We start from the raw sequence: 25,928 nt of genomic DNA, 5'->3' as shown, positions 1-25,928 counted from the left end.
CCTAAATTATATTGCAGATTTTAACAAATATTTAATAGGTTACAGTAGAGAAGGGCCCGGCCATTTTTCTGGAATAATCTGGTTCGGGTATAACATGACCCCCCCCCCGTCACATGACACCCCCCCATCACATGACCCCCCTGTCACATGACCCCCCCCGTCACATGACCCCCCCGTCACATGACCGGGGGGGCCCACAGTGTCTGAACAGCCCGGGGCCCTGGCTACCCTTAATCCACCCCTGGCTCGATCGTCCAGATGGATGGAGTGGAGGATGGCTGGTTGATGGACACCCCATGGAAACACGGCTAAGGCGCCAACAAGGAGGAGGTGGAGTAATGATTTGGGCTGGAATCATGGGGAGAGAGATTGTCGGCCCCTTTATGATCCCTGAAGGGGTAAAGATGAACTACATAATCTATGTGGAGTTTCTAAAACAACACTTCCTGCCATGGTTCAAGAGGAAGAACCGTGCTTTCCGCAGCAAGATCATTTTCATGCATGATAATGCACCGTCTCATGCTGCAAAAAACACATCTGCATCTCTGGCTGCTATGGGCATAAAAGAGGACAAACTTATGGTGTGGCCACCATCTTCCCCTGACCTCAACCCCATTGAGAACCTCTGGAGCATCATCAAAAGGAGTGTCTATGATGGCGGGAGGCAGTTCACATCTAAGCAACAGCTCTGGGAGGGTATTCTGTCCACATGCAAAACAACTGAAGTAGAAACCATCCAAAAACTGACAAATTCAATGGACGAGAGAGTTCAGAAGCTTCTTTCGAACAAGGGGTCCTATGTGCAAATGTAACATCACCTAGAATAATGTTTTCACTTGAAAACTGTTTGATTTCATTTTGTAATAAGCTGATAATGCTTATAACTTCACAATTGACCATTTTTTGTTCAAAATAAAACAAAAAAGGTTGAAAACTCTGCTGTGCATAATAATTTGGAACATGCATTTTGAGTGTTTATTTTTTTTTAAAAGATACTGTTTTCATAGGCAGTTTGTTACAAAACATTGCAATTATACTAGAATAGTAGATGACTGGAAAATAACAATGACTGCAATTCAGATAGGTAATTTAGAGAAAATATGAGGAAATATTATTTGCATAATAATTTGGAACACAGTGTAATGGAGCAGATGCTCTGCAATAAATAGAGCTGTGTCACTCGCACACAGTAAGGATAGATACGACATGATCCCTGTTAACTTCAGAGGATCGAAGCTCACTAACGGAGCAGGCAGCAAACAGTGGTCAAACAGTCAGCAACTGCACTCAAAACAACTCCTCTCCGGAGGTGCCGGAATTCTAGTTGTTATACGCCAGCCCTGAATCCACACAAACTAACTACTCTCCGGAGGTGCTGGAATTCTGGTGGCTATTCAGCCGGCCCTGAGCACATGCTGACACAGACCACATAGTTGCTAAGTTCATTCACACATGGAAAATGGTTGATACTAGCGCACCGGCGTGCGCCTCTGAGAACCTTTTATACGTACAGCTCAAGTCCAGAAAGACAGGACCTTGCCAGTGGACCAAACCGAAGCTGCCACCCACATCACCAGAGCAGCTGATGACTGACCACAAATGAGACGTCGCCACTTCACGAGCATGCTCAGTAGGGTGATTTCTGGACTTAGTCCCAAGAGTGTTCGCTCGTTGCTAACTACCGCTAGTTACCATAGGCTTGGCTGAAGAGCCAGCAGTAACCAGACGAATAGCACGAGCCTGAGCAAGATGCTGGGACCGACGGCTATGCTCAGCAGTACCCGCAGTGGTCAAAGCTGAAAGGGAGACCACAGATGCACGCAAGGCTTGGGATATACCCCGTGCAGTGGGAGAATCCTGCACCTAACAATCACTGCAGCCCTCCACCAGTCGGGCCTTTATGGAAGAGTGGCCCGATGGAAGCCTCTCCTCAGTGCAAGACATATGAAAGCCCGTATCGAGTTTGCTAAAAAACACATGAAGGACTCCCAGACTATGAGAAATAAGATTCTCTGGTCTGATGAGACATAGATAGACCTTTTTGGTGATAATTCTAAGCAGTATGTGTGGCAGAAACCAGGCACTGCTCATCACCTGCCCAATACAATCCCAACAGTAAAACATGGTGGTGGCAGCATCATGCTATGGGGGTGTTTTTCAGCTGCAGGGACAGGACAACTGGTTGTCATTGAAGGAAACATAAATGCGGCCAAGTACAGAGATATCCTGGATGAAAACCTCTTCAAGAGTGCTCTGGACCTCAGACTTGGCTGAAGGTTCACCTTCCAACAAGACAATGACCCTAAGTGCACAGCACAAAATAACAAAGGAGTGGCTTCAGAACAACTGTGTGACCATTCTTGACTGGCCCAGTCAGAGCCCTGAACCAAAACCCAATTGAGCATCTCTGGAGAGACATGAGAATGGCTGTCCACCAAAGTTCACCATCCAACCTGATGGAACTGGAGAGGATCTGCAAGGAAGAATGGCAGAGGATCCCCAAATCCAGGTGTGAAAAACTTGTTGCATCATTCCCAAGAAGACTCCTGGCTGTACTAGCTCAAAAGGGTACTTCTATTCAATACTGAGCAAATGGTCTGAATACTTATGACCATATGATATTCTAGTTTTTCTTTTTTAATAAATTTGCAAAAATTACTACATTTCTGTTTTTGTTCAGTCACGATGGGGTGCAGAGTGTACATTAATGAGAAAAAAAATAACTTTTTTGAATTTACCAAATGGCTGCAATAAAACAAAGAGTGAAAAATTTAAAGAGGTATGAATACTTTCCGTACCCACTGTAGATAGATAAATAGATAGATAGATAGATAGATAGATAGATAGATAGATAGATAGATAGATAGACGATGAATAGATAGATGATATAGATAGACAAATCTGCAAAGAACCACAAGATGGCGATGAAGTCAAGCTCCATATATTGTACTTACCACACAGTAAAGTATACAAATACAATACTAATGTAAACCTAATCTTAATAGAAACAAAGTGTTAAAAAATAAGATGATTTCTGCTTATTATTCACTGGTAATAGTCATGTTTTACTTACCTGCTGTATCTAGCAATTGTGCTAGCTATGTGTGGGATGGACTATTCTTCCATGTTACCTCTCATAATAATTATATATAATTCCCATAAATATATTATTATGTGCTTTAGGACCACAATTTTATTTCCAAATTAATTTTATAATTTTATTTAAACACAGACATTCAAAAGTAAAATGAAAACTAGTGTGAGCACATTCCACCTGTTTCCCTGAACACACTTGTGGAGTGATTGAGTCTCCCAGCATGCAGATGGCTTGTTCATGACATTACGCTAATTTCATTTGACAAACTACAAGTATAAATGACATGCTCATCATCATTTTTATTTCAGCTACAGTCCTTAGCATGCTACATTAACCTGACAATGTTTAATCCTGGGCTCATTTAACAATACATTTCATGCAGTTCACATACTGTGTGTAATATTATATTATCATCACATATGGTCATTTCTTTTGAACAGAAGACGGATATCTGCAAAATTCACATATTTAACTTCTGTCTCTTTTACTCATAAAGTTTATTACAGATCTCTTAATACTTAGAGACTACATCGCATGACGCTTGATTTCGGCTATATGTATTTGACCCTTGTAAAAAGCAGAATACAATACATAGGTCTCCAGTCTTATATTCTATCAGGCTGGTGGTGTAGCCAAATATTATTTACACAGACCCACTGTGAGAACAATAATGCACAGTATACACTATTTATTGATTCCACAAATGCAATGAATATTGGCCAATTAATTAAAATATGTCTTCCACTGCCCTATACCAGTCTGTGTACAGTTGTCATCTGTTAGGAAGAACTGTTATGTATTCTAGAGTCAGCAGAATCTGATCTTTCCTCATAGTCTTCCTCTGTGTAAATGGGCTGTTTCACTACTATTGAACAGTTGTCCTCAGAACCTGGGATTCTAGGATCTTCAGGGGCTCTAGGGGGAAGGACAGGTGAGCTCCTGAAGACACTCGAGGAATTTCCAGAAAAAGGACTGACGTATTGGGATCTAAGTTGGTATTGTTGCTGCAATGTCATTGTGTTCCATAGAGTGACATCATTGGGCAGGAAAGGGCTGGATTGGTTCCTTGATAAAGTGTTCCTCAACAGCAGTGGGTACCTGGGTGGTTGTGGAAATGGATGCTGTAAGGGCACAGCTAGTGGATTTGGAACCACATTGTTAGAATCTGCTGAAAATCGCAGAGTATCTGGAACTCTGAAAGCTGATCCTACTGACCATTTGGAGGAGGTCAATGGGTATGAGCCAAGAGTGTGCTCAAAAAGGTGACCATTAGAAGGTAACATAATGCCATCTGGATCAGTTGCAGTTCTCTCTCCAGTCACAGAAGATCTGCTTGACAGAAGGACTTCTACAGCCCCGACAAGGTCACCGCCACATCCTTTCAAGATAAGTTCTAGCACAGTAGGTTTCTGGCTTGGAAATATCTTCTTAAGGACCTCAATTGGAGGTCTATTGGACTTCAAGCTAAATGGCAAAGTCACTGTGCCAGAAGAGCCCTCAATAATAAGATGACTGTGCTCTGCTTGATACTTGGGGCTATCTGATGTACTTTCAGCACTATTGCAATTTTTTTGTGCTGGATAGCCTGACTCATCCACTGTCACCACTTCAGGGCTTTCCGGGGAACAGCAAGGCTTCACGTCTGGGGGAGACCGTTGATCGGTATCTTTGTCACTGTAGTTTTCACCATTTTCAGTTCCACTGCTGTCACCTAATCTTTCCTCTGACAGATCTGAAAAACCAGGGAAAATTAAAGAAACATTTGATTTATATAGAAACATATTAGACATATATGATCCGTGATTTAGTATCATTATCTATATGTCACCAAGTTAACCTGCAACTTTGAATATGATAAATTGCCCCATGGACAATAACATATTTGGTTGGAACTGATAAAAAATTATACATTTCAAAGAGTTCATGACGGAGCCAATTTACAAAAAAATTAGAAATACTGATGTCCAAAACACCAGACATGAATAGAGAAAGCAACTTATTCATTCACTCTCACCAGGTAGCACAGGGATCAGGGAAACTCCTTTTGTGGAGTTGGTTGCAGGTCTTAGAGGTAAAGCCAGTATCTATGATGGTGGTTTAAGGTGGGAATACACCGTTAACCATATGAATATTATATTTTAATATAACATATTAACATATTTTTCAGCTCATACAAGTCATAATTGTATCTACACTATTATCTCTAACAATTTTTTTTACTCACAGTAATATAGCCCTAAAAGTTGATATTGACTTCCTTTGAAATTGACACATACTGTATATGTATATATAATTACAATAGATACATATGTAGATAGATAGATAGATAGATAGATAGATAGATAGATAGATAGATAGATAGATAGATAGATAGATAGATATGGGATAGATAGATAGATAGATAGATAGATAGATAGATAGATAGATAGATAGATATGGGATAGATAGATAGATATGGGATAGATAGATAGATAGATAGATAGATAGATAGATAGATAGATAGATAGATAGATAGATAGATAGATAGATTAAAAATTTGGAACAGCACCAAACACAGTACCTTAACAAAGTGCACACATCCTCAGCCAGCAATCTCAGTAGGCTCCTTGCAATAGTTAAGAAAAGGGGAAACAGCATAGCAGACTTCCAGAAAAAAAAAAGTGATGTTTATTGCCCAAATGGCGTGGCGACATTTCGGATACAATCCTTCCTCAAGGCAGGAAGCAGTATGGATCCCTGCAGCTCCTCTGCCATTTTATCCTGTAGGCAGTGGAGCTGTAAGGATCCATCCTGGTTCCTGCCTGGCGCTTCCTGTCTGACATAGCAGCGCAGCTGGGTGACATCATCATTCAGTGCACGGCTGTGCCGGAGAGAAAGCTGCCAGCCCGCCGCACATGAGGGCATTCTGGCCAGGGGCCCCCTGGAGCCTCGGGAGTGGATAAACAGGCCAGATTGCCCTCAGTTTTAGCCACTTGCAGAGCCCCCCCTCCACCTCCGGACCCCTACCGGCTGCACATGCGGTATGTTGGCTGCAGCCTGCAGCTAACACTGCCAGCTATTACAGGACGGATCCTTGCAGCTCCACTGCCTACAGGAGAAAATGGCAGAGGAGCTGCAGGGATCCATACTGCTTCCTGCCCTGCACTTCCTGTCTGACATTGCAGCACAGCTGGATGATGTCTTCATTCAGTGCACGGTTGTGCCGGAGAGGAAGCTGCTGGCAATGAAGATGCTGCAGGGGAACGGACAGAGAGGTGAGTGGTGTTCTGTGTGTGTCTGCAGGGGAACGTGCAGAGAGGTGTGTGTGTACATGGTGCAGAGGGCAATGATGTGGGTGATGGAAAGGACGATGAGGGTGGTGGAGGAGGTGGCAATGATGGAGGTGGTGGAAAGTGCAATAATGGGGGTGGTGGGAAAGAAAACAATGATAGAGATAGTGGAAAGGGCAATGATGGGGAGGTGGGGAGAAGGCAATGATGGGAGTGGTGGGGGAGAAAGCAATGATGGAGAGAAGGCAATGATGGTGGTGGAAAGGACAATGGGGTGGTGGGGCAGTAGGCAATGATGGAGGTGGTGGAATGGGCAATGATGTGGGTAGTGGGGGAGAAAACAATCAGAGGTGGTGGAAAAGGCAATGATGGGGTGGTGGGGGAGAAAGCAATAATGGAGGAGATGGAGAGGGCAATGATGGGAGTGGTGGGGGAGAAAATAATGATAGATGTGGTGGAAAGGGCAATGATGGGGTGGTGCGGGAGAAGGCAATGATGGAGGTGGTGGAAGTGGCAGTGATGGGGTGGTGGGTGAGAAGACAATGATGGAGGTGGTGATGATGACAATTATGGGGTGGAGGGGGAGAACAATGATGGAGGTGGTGGAGAGGGTTATGAGGGGCTGCATTATATTCTATGAGGGGGCTACTTTATATTCTATGATGGGGCTACCCCAACCCCTACTACATAATTAAAACGTGTACTACCTTATATTATACCCTGATATTAGTGTGTTTTACCGCACAGTGGTCCTGTATTAATTCCTATGTAGGTGCATAGTGGGCCCCAAGAATGATTTTCTCTGGTGGGTCCAAGGTGCTCCAGTCTAACAGTGATTGTGAGTCATGGGGAAAGCAAAACAATTGTCAGCGGATCTACGGGAAAAGGTAGTTGAGCTGTATAAAACAGGAAAGGGATACAAATAGATATCCAAAGAATTGATAAATCCAGTCAGCAGCTTAACAAATGGAAAATCAGGGGCTCTGTAAAAACAAAACCACAGTCAGGTAGACCAACAAAAATGTCATTCACAACTGCCAGGAAAATTGTTTGGGATGCAAAGAAAAACCCAAAAATAACATCAGCTGAAATACAGGATTCTCTGAAAACTAGCGGTGTAGCTGTTTTAAGATGCACAATAAGGAGGCACTTGAAGAAAAAATGGGCTACATGGTCGAATCGCCAGAAGAAAGCCATTACTGCATAAATGCCACAATATGCAAAACAGCACAGAGACAAGCCTCAAAACTTCTGGAACAAGGTAATTTGGAGTCATGAGACCAAAATTGAACTTTTGGCCACAACCATAAACAACACATTTGGAAAGAGGTCAACAAGGCCTGTGATGAAAGGAACACCATTCCTACTGTAAAGCACGGAGGTGGATCACTGATGTTTTGGGGATGTGTGAGCTACAAAGGTACAGGAAACTTTGTCAAAGTTGAAGGAAAGATGAATGCAACACATTATCAGCAAATACTGGAGACAATCACTCATCAGCCCGGAAGCTGCACAAGGGACGTACTTGGATGTTCCAACATGACAACGATCCAAAACACAAGGCCAAGTTGACCTGTCGTTGGCTACAGCAGAACAGAGTTAAGGTTCTGGAGTGGACATCTCAGTCTCCTGACCTCAATATCACTGAGCCACTCTGGTGAGATCTCAAATGCGTAGTTCATGCTAGACAGCCCAGGAATTTACAGGAACTAGAGGCTTTTTGCCAAGAAGAGTGGGCAGCTTTATCATCTGAGAAAATAACCTCATCCACAACTATCACAAAAGACTTCAAGCTGTCATTGATGTTAGAGGGGGCAATACATGGTACTAATAAATGGAGTATGTGAACTTTTGATCAGGGTCGTTTGGATGTTTTGGGTTGTCATGATTTAAAAAGAGAAAACACAGTAGTTTGACAATAAATGGCTTCACCCAACCACTAACCATGAGTGGAGAAAACATTTTGGTATTATCATTCTTATTCTCTGAAAAAAGGGCAAAAAAGCAAAAAATCTGTTGGGGTATGTAAACTTTTGAGCACAACTGTAGATAGATAGATAGATAGATAGATAGATAGATAGATAGATAGATAGATAGATAGATAGATAGATAGATAGATAGATAATGACTCACTATTTCCTATTGCTTTTAGTTTTGTTGTAATTAATAGAATAATATTTATAGAATAAAAATTATTATTATTATTTTTTTTTTTAAATACATTCTGTTTTGTTACTAAATGTAAAAAAAATATTGCCAAAAGAGAAGTCTGAATTCACACATAATTTTTTTTTGTCAACATAAGCAAGCTACCAATATTAATCATAGTGTTGGATCTGATTTTTGAACCATTTTTTAGTTTAGAGGTCACTTTCTAGCATCCATATGTCATCTGTTATGCTTGAATGAGTAAAAAATAACTTTTGTAGGTTTCCTAAACTTCCGCTAGAATTAGTCAGTGAAAAATGGACAGTACATAGATGCAACATGGGTGGAATCTATGAATGGTCTGCAATTTTCAGATGATTTTGATCCGCATATCCCTGTTTTCTTCTTTTTTTTTTTTTGCGGAGCATCCATCATAAAAAAAAACATATGAAGACCCATTAAATATATCAATTGTAGCGAATATTGAGAGTTAAAACTTTACATTTAATATTCATTAAAAAAAACTATCATAGATAATACAATATTAATAGACTTGCAGTGTTACATTGTCTATGTTTTTTCTATCCTGTCTATTTTTTTTAAATGAATATTGTCAAGTTTTAATTCCCTATATTCGCTGTAGCTGACATACCGTAAGCATTTAATTTTGTGATTTTTATAGTTTTTTTTTTTTTTACAAATAAATAGCATTGCTTTTTTTTGGGGGGGGGGCATGTCTTCTAGCTGCGGACATAAAGAAATAGAAGATGTATGTGAAAATTGAGCATGTGTGTGAAGTTTTTTACGCAGTTGTTTTTAGAAAAAAACAGGAGTGTTTTCAGGTTTTGGCTCAAAATACTGCATGTAAGATTCCTAACGATGCGTATCTCAGCCTTTACTTTCAACTACTGTAGTTATAAACACCTAAAACATACACGGTGCTTGTAGTTCACATTAATTGTCCGATTTTTTTTCCAGAAAAATAAATTATTTTTCAGCTGTTTTTATCTAACATCAGTTGTAAAAATTAACAAGACCAAATACAATTTCCGATGTTAAGGAATTGCAATGTACCCATAAGAATCGGAGGGCATATGATTGATCTGTACGGGAGCCGGTGTTTTTTAGTGCACCCATGGACTTGAAGAGGCGAGTCGCATCCAAAATGTGAAAGGGATGGCACACAACGCATTTTTTTTCATGTGGACATTTGATCAGTGTAAAAAAAACCCCGATCATCTAAATAGCCCAGTTGAATGACATTGATCTGAGTGTTGTCACCTCTTGCACCGAAAATGTGGATCTGTGATAATAATTCATAAAAATGTAATACCACCACAGCAGGATACTTCCACAGACAGCAATTTGCACAGTTTTTCATGACATTTATGTTTTCATTGCTGTTTGTTTATTTACTTATTTACTTTTTTTTTTCTTTTAAAAAATGCTGCAGCCAGTTGTTACTTTAAAGTCCATAGCAATTCACTGAAAAATCTACATATACAGCCTCTCTTTTAGCTCTACCTCTTCCTACAGGTTTTGGCTTTAAAAATAGATAGATAGATAGATAGATAGATAGATAGATAGATAGATAGATAGATAGATAGATAGATAGATAGATAGATAATCGATAGATAGATACATAATAGATAGATAGCTGAGATAATAGATAAAAGATAGATATGAGATAATAGATAGATAAATAGATCGATAGATATATAGATAGATAATAGATAGATAGATAATAGATACAATAGATAGATGATAGCTATAAATTCAGAAAAAAAGAGGCAGCACTCCAGTAGTTTAAAAAATACAAAAGGGACTGTATAGCCCTGGTAGCGTGGCCACGCCACCAGGGCTATTAAAGTCCCTTTTGTATTTTTGAAAATACTGGAGTGCTGCCTCTTTTTTTTTCTGAATTTATATCCTTTTGCACGGAGGGGACTCCTTGCTGAGAGGTCCTGTACCCATAGTACGGTACTTTTATATATGTGCTGCTCCAATTTTTTCTATAGAAGATAGATAGATAGATAGATAGATAGATAGATAGATAGATAGATAGATAGATATGGGATAGATACATAATAGATAGATATGAGATAGATAGATAGATATGGGATAGGTAGATAGATAGATAGATAGATAGATATATAGATAGATAGATAGATAGATAGATAGATATGAGAGAGATAGATAGATAGATAGATAGATAGATAGATAGATAGATAGATATGGGATAGATAGATAGATAGATACATAATAGATAATAGATAGATAGATATGAGATACATATGGCATAGATAGATATAGGATAGATAGATATGGGATAGATAGATAGATAGATAGATAGATATATATTAGATAGATAGATATTAGATAGATAGATAACAGATAGATAGATATTAGATAGACTGATAGATAGATAGATAGATAGATAGATAGATAGATAGATAGATAGATAGATAGATAGATATGGGATAGATAGATAGATACATAGATAGATAGATATGGGATAGATAGATAGATAGATAGATACATAATAGATAATAGATAGATAGATAGATACATAATAGATAATAGATAGATATGAGATAGATATGGGATAGATAGATAGATAGATAGATAGATAGATAGATAGATAGATAGATAGATAGATAGATATAGGATAGATAGATATGGGATAGATAGATAGATAGATAGATAGATAGATAGATAGATAGATAGATAGATATGAGATAGATAGATAGATAGATAGATAGATAGATAGATATGAGATAGATAGATAGATAGATAGATAGATAGATAATAGATAGATATATAGATAGATATTAGATAGATAGATAATAGATAGATAGATAGATATTAGATAGATAATAGATAGATATTAGATAGATAGATAGATAGATAGATAGATAGATAGATAGATAGATAGATAGATAGATAGATAGATAGATAGATATGGGATAGATAGATAATAGATAGATAGATAGATAGATAGATAGATAGATAGATAGATAGATAGATAGTAGATTTTTTTGTAAAATTAATTTTTGGAGTGCTGCCTTAACTGTGAACTAAAACACTGCCACAAGACCATAGTTTTTGCATCTATACTGGAGTGCTGCTTCTCTTCTTATATTTGATAATTTGTTTCATTATTTCCTATTTCTTCCAGTTTTTCGGTTTTAAAATTAATAGACTAATATTCTCAACAATTATTTTCTAAGTACTTTCTGATTTTTTTACTAGATACCTAGATAGACCTATTTTCGTATATATTTCAATTTTAGTTAATTAGTTTTAAACTGAGCCTTTTAAATCTAATTGTTCCCATATATATATATAATCCTACTACCAAAAATACACTTTTTACAATCTATATAACAATATTAAAAGATAGTTAATTGTTGAACATATATTTAGATTCCAGTTGCCTCCTTAGATAAATACATATGCCATAATGTATTGGACTCATCGGTTTAATAGAAGTATCAAGTAGCAAAAGAAGAGGGTGAATGGGCATCTGGGCTGGAGCAGGTTGTCAGTGCCAGGTACACAGAGGTGGAGGCAGGATGAGGCTCATTTCCTCTGTGCAGGAGGCATTACATGTGGCTTTAAATGCCGCTATGTATCCGGTGGGGATTGTAGGGAAACGCTGAGAAGTGACTTTCCTTTTCCTGCTGACAATTAGGATGCAATACGCTGATTGCTGCCTATGCATTGGATCAGCGCAGTCCGCAGTGATGGAGATGTTGTTATATAGAGAGAGAGATACTTCTATAAAGTTACCAAATCATCTCCCAGCTGAACATGTAATAACCCTATACACTCTGTATCTATGACACTGCATTTTAATTCCTTCTTGTTTAAATATGCATTATATTACATGATGTCTATATATATATATATATATATATATATATATATATATATATATATATATACTAATGAATAAGAGATAGATAAACAATAGATAGATAGCTACATAATAGATATGAAATAGAAAAAAATGTGCAGAGAGCAGCACCTAAATAGTAATAATAGTTGGGTGCAGGGCTTCACAGGTACATACTAGTCCTCATAATAGAAAAAATTAAGAAGCAGCACACCATCATTTTAGTTAAAAAAAAGTTATTTAATAGCCCATTTGTGCGTGACGTTTCGGCTGTATGTGTGAGCCTTTTTCAAGATTCTTCATGTTTTCTAGATATGAGATAGATAGATAGATAGATAGATAGATAGATAGATAGATAGATAGATAGTTAGATAATATAAAGATCTACAGATAGATAGATAAAGATAGAAATATAATAGATAGATCTATAGATAATGTATAGATAGATATTAGATAGATAGATAATATGTATATATTGAGATAGATATATAATAGATAGATAATAGATAAATCTAAGTATCGCTGACTCAATATCTTTTACCTAATTCACACCTTGCTTGTAGCTGAGGTTTCCCTGCAGGGATCTGATCACCCGGGCTCCAGAAAGGAGGATGCTCAGGGTAAAGTTCTGCAGTAACTTGATCCCTCACTCCGGGTGACATGTTTTGGCACAAGTTGAGGCTATACTTGATTTCCTTCTTGAGTCATTTTTCACGCTTCACTACTTGTCTCCTTCATCTAAGCTGTAAAGTGGCCTCGGGAATTTCAATAAATCATAATGTGATAAACCGCAGAAGCAGCAACTGACAACAAATGTGTTATTCCAGTGTTTAGACATATAATTGTTGCTACATATTGCACTGTGGGCTTTCACCATCCTGACTGGTAGCTGCCAAGTCTGCGCATAGGAAATGCCACTTATCATTGGCACAACTACTCACTGGCACATCCAGGGCAGGATGTGATGCCAATCAGAGTGACCATGGCTGAGCATGGAGGAGGAATATAAGGAAAGGCTTACTCTATTCACCTCTGACAGATCTTGTCTTAGTAGCAGACAAAATTATTAATAATTAGTATTTATTTTATTATTATGACTCGATAACAATAGATTAAAATAAAACCAACGTTACTAAACATCGCAGGACTGAAAACAGTGGTGTCATAAATACTTACCTGAAAAAGAAACCTCTCAATTTAGCTGAATTCAGATAATATCAATGGTAACCAAAATAAAGCCATCACATTTAGGGCTTCTGGGCACCTTAGGGGAGTGTGCAACTTTCTGTACAGTATATGTATATTTATGTAGATAGATAGATAGATGGATGGATAGATACTAGATAGATATAAATAGGGATATATATGTATGTTTATATGAGAGAGATAGATAGGTAGATAGATAGATAGATAGATAGATAGATAGATAGATAGATAGATAAATAGATAGAGAGATAGATATGGGATAGAAAGATATGGGATAGATAGATAGATAGATAGATAGATAGATAGATAGATAGATAGATAGATAGATAGATAGATACGGGATAGATAGATAATAGATAGAGAGATAGATATGGGATAGATAGAGAGATAGATATGGGATAGATAGATAATAGATAGACAGATAAATAGATATGAGATAGATAAATAGATAGATAGAAGATAGATAGATAGATAGATAGATAGATAGATAGATAGATAGATAGATAGATAGATATGGGATAGATAGATATGGGATAGATAGATAATAGATAGACAGATAAATAGATATGAGATAGATAAATAGATAGATGATACATAGATAATAGATAGAGATATATAGATATGAGATAGATAGATATGGGATAGATAGATAAATAGATAGATATGGGATAGATAGATAGATAGATAGATAGATAGATAGATAGATAGATATGGGATGGATAGATAATAGATAGACAGATAAAAAGATATGAGATAGATGAATAGATAAATAAATAGATAGATATGGGATAGGTACATAGATAATAGATAGAGAGATAATAGAGAGATATATAGATATGAGATAGATAGATATGGTTATAGATATAAATATGGTTTAAATATTTATATAAGATATATAACTACATAGATAGATGGCTAGATAATAGTTATGAGATAAATAGATAGATCTCAGTTTACTAAGGACATTTCACCATTTCTTCCCTTTGCCGGTATACAGCCACAGCAGCAGTTATTGTCTTATTATTATACTTATCAGTATTATTTCGTTTGTTATTAGTAGCATGCATATTTATAATCATTGTAAGCCGTATATATTATTACTATTCTGTTATTACTGTTATATTTCATATTGACATTATTAATATGAATTTATTATAATACATTTTGTATTAATGATAAGGAATGTTACTAAACATTTATGGGGGAAAAAATCATAGCGCTAATAAATATTTCTAGTATACGGAATCAAGATATTTAATATTTTTAAATAGTATAGGGGAATATTTGTTTATCTTTATTTTCTACTGCTAAAAAAGATAGATAGAAACAAGAAAGAAACAAAGAATGAAATAAAGAAACTAGCTGCATTCTCGCTGTGTTGGCGGTCTCCTCCTGGTATATTAGCGGGCAGTCTCCTGATCCCAGCTTATCTGTAGGTTATGATGTGCCATCATTACTTTCTATACTAGTCTGTCATGTTTCATATTTGTGGCCCAATATTCCCCGTCACCAAATGTAAAGAGACAAGTGAGACATCCCTCGTGCTCCGGGCAGTACCCACCTGTCTTCCCTGGCAGCGGCATGGCCGAGGAGGGCTCCTGTGCCCACCGGATGGTCATCTCTCCAGGCCGGGGTGCGGGCTGGCTGGTGTCGGCCGGTAAGGCAGCTGGCAGGCCCGGCATAGGGCGCAGGGTGTCTGGGATGAGGCTCTCCAGGCTCTCGTTGGCCTGCTGCCTCCTGAGGGCCACCTGTGCCGCCATCACCCGCTGCCGTTCTATGATCAGGATGCATTTCTCACAGGTACAGTCCTTGAAGCGGCAGTAGCGCTTGTGGCCCTTGAGCCAAGAGAGGACTCCGTGGTTTCTACATCGGGCACACTTTGGGGTCCTCTGTAATGGGGCTCGGGGCTGTGACACTGGGCCCCCCATGTATAGGTAGGGAGAGCCGTATCCATTCATCATCTGGCAGGTGACACCAGGCTGGGACTTTTGGGTCTATAGAAGTTCTCTCCTCAGAGATGGAGGTGGTGATGGCTTCTTCTAGGCTGTGGGTGATGCTGCAGAACACAGCACCCTCTGTCTCCGCTTCCTAATGCCCTCCTGGCCGGGCTCAGAGTCCTACATCCTGAGCTCTGCTCCTCTCTTGTCCACTTGTGTGGAGCAGCTGGAAGTCCAGTCCTTTATCTCCAGATGATGTCCTCCCTGCAGGACCAGGAGTGGTGCTGAACCCTAGTGCCCAGGAGGGTTAGGATACCAGGCTGCTGCTGTCTGGCACTGTACTTTCCATGCTGTGTGAGTGTGTGCATGAGATGGTGAGGGGTTAGGTGGCAGATCTTCCCCTCCTCTAAGGTCTCCGCCTCTTATTATCCTCCTCTGTAGCCCAGTCCCTCATCACAGCCTGTCTCCACCAGCAGCCCTCTCTGGTCAGCTTTCATCCATCTACAGGGCATGGCATCCTTTAGCAAAGTGGCTAGAATGGTGCCAGAATGGTGATTATTTGCTCCACCAACCTATTCTGTTACTAGAATAGTGTCTATGCCTTGATCTAGATGGCATTACCCTGGCATTTCATCTACGTTCATTACCAGTGTTATATGTACATTGTATCTCATGTTTGGATGGATTCAAAAGTAGGTTTCACTGTAGAGGAAAATTGGAAATGATCCGTGATACGATTTTTTTCAGCGTTTGTCAGTTGACACCACGAGTAGGGCATAATTAGGAAAATAGGGTTGATCCATCCACATTCTGTTTAACTCCACTCCTTTCCTCAACTAGGTCTGTCATCTGCCAGCTTACTCTGGATTGTCTGATTTTCGGTACAGATGATTTTGACTCTACAACTTGTGGCATTGCATGATTAATACATATACAGTCATGGCCAAAAGTGTTGGCACCCTTGAAATCGTTCTAGAAATTGAAGTATTTCTCCCATAAAATTATTGCAATAACACGTTTTATTATATACATTTATTTCCTTTGTTTGTATTGAAACAACACAAAAAAAAACAGAGGAAAAAAAGCTAATTGCACAACATTTCACACACAAATCCCAAAATGGTCCAGACAAAATTGTTGTCACCCACAACTTAATATTTGGTTGTACCTCCTTTGAAATAAATAACTGCAATAAATTGCTTCTATAACTAACAAGCTTCTTACACCTCTCAACTGGAATTCTGGACCACTCTTCTTTTCCAAACTGCTCCAGGTCTCTCATACCGAAATAAGAAATCTCCACAGATGTTCAATGGGATTTAGAACCAGAGTTATTGATGGTAACTTCAGAAATCTCCAGCCCTTTGTTTCTATCCATTTCTGGGTGCTTCTCGAAGTATGTTTGGGGTCATTGTCCTACTGGAAAACCTATGACTTAGGATGTAAACCCAACATTCTGACACTTGGCACAACATTGCTACCCAAAATCCTTTGTTAATCTTCAGATTTCATGATGCCTTGCACACAGTCAAGGCACTTAGTGCCAAAGGCAGCAAGACAAACCCCAAAACAACGTCCACCATATTTGACTGTAGGCACTGTGTTATTTTCTTTGGAAGCCTCATTCCATTTTCAGTAAACAGTAGAATTATGTGCTGTACTAAAAAAAAACATTTTGTTCTCATCTGTCCACAAGATGCTTTCCCTGAAGAATTATGGCTTACTTACGTACATTTTGGCAAACTGTAGCCTATCTTTTTTATGTCTCTGTGTCAGCAGTGGGGTCCTACTGGGTCTCCTGTCATAGTGTTTCATTTCATTCAAATGTCAATGGATATTTTGCACTGACATTGATGCACCCTGAGCCTACAAGACAGCTTTAATTTCTTTGGAATGTAATTGGGGCTGCTTATCCACCGTCTGGACTATCCTCTGTTACCACCTTTCATCAATTTTTCTCTGCTGTCCAAGTACATGGAGATTAGCTACAGTGCCATGGGTTATAAACTTCTTGACTATGTTGCACACTGTGGACAAAGTAACATCGAGATCTCTGGAGATGGACTTGTAACCTTGAGATTGTTGATATTCAACACTTTTGGTTCTCAAGTCCTTAGTTCTCTTCTCCTTTTTCTATTCTCCATGCTTAGTGTGGCACACAATGCAAAGATTGAGACAACTTTCCCATTTTTATCTTCTTTTAGGTGCGATTGCTGACAACTGTTACTTGCCACAGGTGAGTTTGAACAATCATCACATACTTGAAACAAAGTTGGTTACCCACATTTTTGGAAAGGTGGCAATAATTTTGCCTGGCCCATTTTGGGGGTTTAGTGTGAAATTGTGTCCAATTTCTGTCATCTTCTTTCAGCCATAAGGGCGTGCACAGAGCAACTACCCTGTGTGCATTTTCCTACTTTTATAGATCACTCATGTTAGGGAATACCGTTACCTGGGTTTATTTAGGTGGCTTGTGGTAAGTAACATCCATGAATGCCAGGGTGTAAGGTTTCCTAGCCCCCATTGTGCCGAATCCCTCACTACCTAAAACTTTGACAGGTACCAATGTCACAAGATCAATGTTATTCAATTAATTTATATCAAAGGAGTTATTAAGGGGCTGATTGGTACAGGGTATTTACACTGTAGCCTCTCTGAAAGACCACCTCTCTCAGAAGACCACTGTCTTATCCATAGAGATAACAAAAATGATCTCAATACTCAATGAATTCACGGCAAGCATTAGGCAGCCAGTGTGCTCATTAATGAGCGTTACAACGTGTTCAGGTCAAATAAGTAACGCTCCTTCAAGATCCATAACTTTTCACATTTTTTATTAACATAACTTGTTTTATGCTGCACACATTCTGAAGGATTATTATTCACTCTGATACATAATGTACTGTAATTTGTTTTGTTGGGTAGTATAATAAATAATTCTGCAATTCTGCTCAGTTTTCACTTTTATGGCATTCACTGTGATGAAAAAAAAATGACCTGGTACTGCAATTGTAATTATGGCAATACCGAAATACGTGAAACCCTATGTTATTTTTGTTTTACAGCTTTAAAAAAATTGAAATTTGTTATTTTACCTTTTTACATCAATTGCGATGTGTGAGGGCTTGTCTTGGACAGAATGAGCTGTAGTTTTTGTTGGCATCAATTTAACCCCTTAATGACCGCTAATATGTCTTTTTACTGACCTGAGATATAAGAGAATAGCCTCTCCATACAGGTGACAATCCAGCAGCTGTCGGCTGTACACTATAGCTGACAATTTTCTGCATTAGCCACGATCAGTGTTGGCACCGTCCATATCTGTTTAACCCCTTAGATGCCGCTGTCACGTGACTATATCATGTAAATGGTTAACAGAGTGTGGGGGCTTCCTCTTTAACCCCATCGGCACCCTGAGATCATGATCGTGTGGTCCTGATGTTTGCCATGACAATTCATGACCAAATAGCGGCCTTGGAGTCTCCCGGCTATAGTGACCTGTTCAGAAGTTAGAAACATTTAGGTGGTAAAAATACACTTTTTCATTCCTATCATGCCACTTTATATTAATTCCTGAAAAGCACCTGAAGGGTTAATAAACTACCTGACAGCAGTTTTCAGTATGTCAGGAGATGGTGTTTTTAAAATGGTATCACTTTTGGAGGTTTTCCAATATATCAGACCCCCAAAATCACTTCAAACCTGGATAGGTCCCTAAAAAAAAGTAAATTTCCATGAAAAAATGAAAAATTACTGCTACATTTTTAAACCTCCTAAAATGCTAACAAAATAAAATAACATTTTACAAATTGGTGCTGATGTAAAGAAAACATGAGGGAAATGTTATTTATTAATGGTTTTCTATGGTATGACTATCTGGATTAAAGGGATAATCATTAAAAGTTTGAAAATTGCTATTTTTTTTACATTTTTGTCAAATTTATGATTTTTTTTTTATAAATAAACAGAACATATCGACCTAAATTTATCATTACCATAAAGTAAAATGTGTAATGAATAAAACACTCTCAGAATCAATGGGATATGTTCAAGCGTTATTACTACATAAAGTGACATTGGTCAGATTTTAAAAATTTGGCCCAGTCACTATGGGGTTAGATTACATATGACATTTTAATGTCTTACTTTTTAAAAGCAGATTATGTTAATCTTTTATTCTATTTTTATTTTTACAGTGTTCATCTTGTTAGGATATATAATGTCACATTTTTAAGTATGTGATGATATGAAATATGCTTATTATTTATTTAGAGAAAGACTAACTGCTTTTTTATACATTTTTTTATCAGTAACCTTAGGGAACTAGATTGAAGGTTTGCAAGCAGAGATACTTGTCTTAGTATCTGTTGAATTATGTATTACTTTGTAATGTCGGTACAAGTCCTGAAATGTAAAGCGCTGCGGAATATGTTGGCGTTATAGGAATAAAATGACTATTAGTAACCTGGACCTTGATCGCCAGCAGAGACGCGCAGCTCCACATTCACTGCTGCAGTTTTCACTTAGTACAGTCTTTATGGGAGGAATAGGAAGCTAGAGACAATTAAGGTCTCATTTCCACCTATTTAACCATCTGCCTTTTTTTTTTCCTGATGCAAGAACTGATTCAATAGTTATTGTGTCGGACCCTTCACAGAGCCGGATCCGAAAAAGTTGCGTTTTTCAATTCTGTTCACCAGAAACTGAAGAAGAAACTGGTAAAATAGCCAGATGACCACTAAAGCCTTTTTTAGTTCAAGTTTGACAAGTTGAGGCACAACAAAACTAATCCAGATGGCACGGCTAACAAGAAAGATCTCTTTATGGCACTGCTAGATTGCAATAATATTAACTCTTACATTGCCCTTAATTAGAAGTACGTTTTTAACCCCTTTCTGCCATCGGACAGAATAGTAAGTCCAATGGCAGTACCCCCGCTTTGATGTGGGCTTTGGCGGTGAGGAATTCCAGATTCTCACTGCCCTAACAGTAAAGAATCATCTTCTATGTTGGTGGAAAAACCTTCTCTCCTCCAGACGCAGAGAATGCCCAAGAATAAACAGATCCTCGGAGAGATATTTGTATTGTCCCCTTATATACTTATACATGGTTATTAGATCGCCCCTCAGTCGTCTTTTTTCTAGACTAAATAATCCTAATCTTGCTAATCTCTCTGGGTATTGTAGTTCCCCCATCACCACCTCCCCAGGCAAGGAATTCCAGGTTCTCTCTGCCCTAACAGTAAAGAATCCACATCTATGTTGGTGAAAAACCATCTCTCCTCCAGACGCAGAACAGTAAATGAATTCAAGCAATATGAAATATATGTGGCTATTACATCAATAATCCAAAATATGATTTGTCCACATAATTGAAATTCATATGAATATAGCGTCGTTAGGAAAATTTTCCCTAGATTTGGAAGAAACAGAACACAAATGTGGGACTTCAGGAAATTTAGCGTGCCCTATGGAAGTGCCAACGGTTCCTCTGTAGAAATGAGTTCACATTTGTCAGATGTCTGTGCTAGACACAACTGATCACAAAGTTGTGGAGGTCTCCTGACTCTTAGGGTATGTGTCCACCTTCAGGGTGGCCGACGATTTGGAAGGAGCGGCAAACCCGCTCCGCCCCCTTCTGTGACGCGATGATGCCGGATGTGTTCATTGCACACATCCGGCATCATCGCACCCCACACATAGGGCCCTGTGTTTTAACTTGCGGCGGCGGAGCGTCGTCGCAAGGTAAAGGGACATGCTACGATCTTAAAAGACACGCCGCAAGTCCGGAAGCGCAGGGCCGCCGGGTGCGTGTTACCACGCATAGTGGAGACGGGATTTGATAAAATCCCCTCCACTATGCTGTAACATCTGGACGCTGCGTGTTTGATGCTGCAGCTCTGCGCAGCGTCAAACACGCGTTTCCTGAACGTGGAAACATACCCTTACTGTATCTCTGGTCAGGCATGTTAAGTTTCAACACCTAGTCCTAAGTAATTAAGCTGTTACTCCTCTCTCCACCACTGAAAACACACCCATGGAAGGCTGAGCTGAGAATGTATGGGAATGTGGGGAAGAATAGTTGAATATTGTCACCTGTTACTGCGGCCAGACATCTCTAGTGGCAGTTTAAGAGAAGGAAAGCTCAAGCACCACCATACAAATTACAGTGTTAGACACTCCGGCTATAGATAGTGGGTTCAACCAGCAAATATTTAACATGTATGGCTGGGTCTCTAGCAGTTTGTGACCTGCCGGATGGCTCCATTGTTTTCTGGGTGAACCAGAAGTCACAACTCAACGTAATTCTATAACAGGCAGAAGAGGATCCCATAGACTTACACTGAGAGCTTGTGACCGTTACCTCTGCCTTCCGATCAGTCAGAAGCTGCGGTCACAAGATGGAGGACTGGAATCAGAGCGGCTCTGGGAACAACTGAAGACAGCGGATGGTAAGTATAATACTGGGGTCAGGGAACTTACATTAGTGGCACCATTCCAGCACTGAAATAAACCCCCCCAACGGACCTATCCATACAGTAAACGGCAGCCCACTCTCCCCAGTCCCACAAGCTCGCTGTCTCATGGTAATCCTTGACACCGATCTCTCCTTCAAACCACATATCCAAACCCTTTCCACTTCCTGCCGGCTTCAACTCAAAAACATTTCACGGATCCGTACATTCCTAAACCAAGAATCTGCAAAAACCCTAGTCCATGCCCTCATGATCTCTCGCCTTGACTACTGCAACCTCCTGCTCTGTGGCCTCCCCTCGAACACTCTCGCACCCCTCCAATCTATTCTAAACTCTGCTGCCCGACTAATCCACCTGTCCCCCACTATTCCCCGGCCTCTCTCTTTCCTCTGTCAATCCCTTCACTGGCTCCCCATTACCCAGAGACTCCAGTACAAAACCCTAACCATGACATTCAAAGCCATCCACAACCTGTCTCCTCCTTACATCTGTGACCTCATCTCCCGGTACTTTCCTGCACGCAACCTCCGATCCTCACAAGATCTCCTTCTCTACTACCCTCTTATCTCCTCTTCCCACAATCACATACAAGATTTCTCTCGCGTATCACCCCTACTCTGGAACCCTCTACCACAACACATCAGACTCTTGCCTACCATTGAAACCTTCAAAAAGAGCCTGAAGACCCACCTCTTCCGACAAGCCTACAACCTGCAGTAACCACCGATCGACCAAACCGCTGCATGACCAGCTCTATCCTCGCCTACTGTATTCTCACCCATCCCTTGTAGATTGTGAGCCTTCGGGGGCAGGGTCCTCTCTCCTCCTGTACCAGTCCTGACTTATATTGTTCAAGATTACTGTACTTGTTTTTATTATGTATACCCCTCCTCACATGTAAAGCGCCATGGAATAAATGGCACTATAATAATAAATAATAATATATATACATACAAAGCACAGAAAGGTAAAGCTTCGAAGAATGCTGCCTGGCTCTGGGATGGTACAAGGCAGGGCTCTTCAGATAATGGAAGGAGAAATATAAGCCAGTGTGTCTCTAGCAGAGGCCCATTGTACACACAGTGCTGGATACTTTGCAGGTAAGGCTAGCAGTCTATCTGTGCCTTCCCCTCATCCATGACACAGAGTAAATGTCAGGAGGATTACTGAGCAGATAAATGAAGAAGGAGGCTGTAATGAGGGCTGCAGCCTATGTTCTAAGTCACCACAAAATACAGCCTCCTGTGTCCTACAGAACAGCTCTGATAAACAGTTATTGTAAGAGTTGGGGAGGAAACGATGAAACTGAAGAATTGCACAATAATGCTGCTTTTTATGAAGTTACTTGTGTACTGGGGACCTGCTGTAATAGATTGTCATGAAGATGGACGGCTCACACGCTGCTAGCTTTTGCTACACACTCCCAGCTCCTATTTCCCGGCTCGGAATGAACTGTATTGTAGGACTAGATGGGAAGTTCATTAAATCCCAGTTGTCTCCAGTGCGTTCTCTGTGTGGGATCCTGGCTGCTGTGCAATGAGCATTAATCCTGGGCACCTTCCTGGGCATGTAACCCTTGCCATGCCAGTAAGAACACGTCTCTGGCTGGGCAGGTTCACCAGAGGAATCCATAGTGATAAACATTAGTTATAGCAGCAGTGCCAACACCGGGACAGTCTTCCACTGAACTAACAAATGTTCTAGTCACTGTAATATGGAGCCTAAAGCTTTTCTTTCCTGTGCACACGGAAATCTCCAGCATTTCATTGTCCCTTCTGCTGCCCCAATATACGAGTTCTCCGGCTATTCCCAGGCCCCATACACGGCGCACAGCAAGGCTCGGACTGCAGCGTTCCCAGCAAAAGACACTATATATCCAATATATATATATATATATATATACATATACCTTCCCTACGGCACCTTCTCTCATAGCTACATCCCGGATCTCTCATCACTATGTATATATGTATCCATCTATCTATACATCTAGTGAGTAGTCTCATATCGAGCGCACATGGAGCTCTTCTATTTCTTTTAGAACTGTCAGTCATATCTATCTAATATTAATTTCTCTGTCATCTATTTAGCTCTATCATTGTTCTATCTACCCATCTGGTTAATAATATTTTTTTAGGCACATATCAATCTATTCCTATATTATCTCTATCCATCTACCTATCAATCATATATCAATTACATATATATCTATCATCTATCCCATATCTATCCCATATCTATCTATTCCATGCCTATCTATCTATCCATCCCATATCTATAGATCTATCTAATATATATCTTCTATCTCATATCTATCTATCTATCTATTTGCTATCTATCTATCTATCTATCTATCTCATATCTATCTATCTATCTATCTATCTATCTATCCCATATCTATAGATCTATCTAATATACAGGTCCTTCTCAAAAAATTAGCATATAGTGTTAAATTTCATTATTTACCATAATGTAATGATTACAATTAAACTTTCATATATTATAGATTCATTATCCACCAACTGAAATTTGTCAGGTCTTTTATTGTTTTAATACTGATGATTTTGGCATACAACTCCTGATAACCCAAAAAACCTGTCTCAATAAATTAGCATATCAAGAAAAGGTTCTCTAAACGACCTATTACCCTAATCTTCTGAATCAACTAATTAACTCTAAACACATGCAAAAGATACCTGAGGCTTTTAAAAACTCCATGCCTGGTTCATTACTCAAAACCCCCATCATGGGTAAGACTAGCGACCTGACAGATGTCAAGAAGGCCATCATTGACACCCTCAAGCAAGAGGGTAAGACCCAGAAAGAAATTTCTCAACAAATAGGCTGTTCCCAGAGTGCTGTATCAAGGCACCTCAATGGTAAGTCTGTTGGAAGGAAACAATGTGGCAGAAAACGCTGTACAACGAGAAGAGGTGACCGGACCCTGAGGAAGATTGTGGAGAAGAACCGATTCCAGACCTTGGGGAACCTGAGGAAGCAGTGGACTGAGTCTGGTGTGGAAACATCCAGAGCCACCGTGCACAGGCGTGTGCAGGAAATGGGCTACAGGTGCCGAAGCGCCTGACCTGGGCTACAGAGAAGCAGCACTGGACTGTTGCTAAGTGGTCCCAAGTACTTTTTTCTGATGAAAGCAAATTTTGCATGTCATTCGGAAATCAAGGTGCCAGAGTCTGGAGGAAGACTGGGGAGAAGCAAATGCCAAAATGCCTGAAGTCCAGTGTCAAGTACCCACAGTCAGTGATGGTGTGGGGTGCCATGTCAGCTGCTGGTGTTGGTCCACTGTGTTTCATCAAGGGCAGGGTCAATGCAGCTAGCTATCAGGAGATTTTGGAGCACTTCATGCTTCCATCGGCTGAAATGCTTTATGGAGATGAAGATTTCATTTTTCAGCACGACCTGGCACCTGCTCACAGTGCCAAAACCACTGGTAAATGGTTTACTGACCATGGTATTACTGTGCTCAATTGGCCTGCCAACTCTCCTGACCTGAACCCCATAGAGAATCTGTGGGATATTGTGAAGAGAAAGTTGAGAGACGCAAGACCCAACACTCTGGATGAGCTTAAGGCCGCTATTGAAGCATCCTGGGCCTCCATAACATCTCAGCAGTGTCACAGGCTGATTGCCTCCATGCCACGCCGCATTGAAGCAGTCATTTCTGCCAAAGGATTCCCGACCAAGTATTGAGTGCATAACTGAACATTATTATTTGATGTTTTTTTTGTTTGGTATTAAAAAACACTTTTATTTGATTGGCCGGGTGAAATATGCTAATTTATTGAGACAGGTTTTTTGGGTTATCAGGAGTTGTATGCCAAAATCATCAGTATTAAAACAATAAAAGACCTGACAAATTTCAGTTGGTGGATAATGAATC

At 39.6% G+C, this 25,928-nt stretch overlaps 1 protein-coding gene across 1 annotated transcript; it reads right to left on the bottom strand.

The window, feature by feature from the left end:
- Positions 1–3,235: 3,235 nt before the first annotated feature.
- On the bottom strand, positions 3,236–15,913 carry DMRT3 (doublesex and mab-3 related transcription factor 3). Its single transcript, XM_077281008.1, has 2 exons — positions 15,180–15,913; positions 3,236–4,829 (listed from the first exon to the last, which is right to left on the bottom strand). The coding sequence occupies exons 1-2, from the start codon at positions 15,577–15,579 to the stop codon at positions 3,877–3,879; spliced, it is 1,353 nt and encodes a 450-aa protein (XP_077137123.1). The 5' UTR covers positions 15,580–15,913; the 3' UTR covers positions 3,236–3,876.
- Positions 15,914–25,928: the final 10,015 nt, after the last annotated feature.

Source organism: Ranitomeya variabilis, chromosome 1, assembly GCF_051348905.1.
Source record: "Ranitomeya variabilis isolate aRanVar5 chromosome 1, aRanVar5.hap1, whole genome shotgun sequence".
NCBI lineage: Eukaryota > Metazoa > Chordata > Amphibia > Anura > Dendrobatidae > Ranitomeya > Ranitomeya variabilis.
The sequence above is the reverse complement of the archived record's forward strand: the minus strand, read 5'-3'. Positions and strand labels throughout refer to the sequence as shown.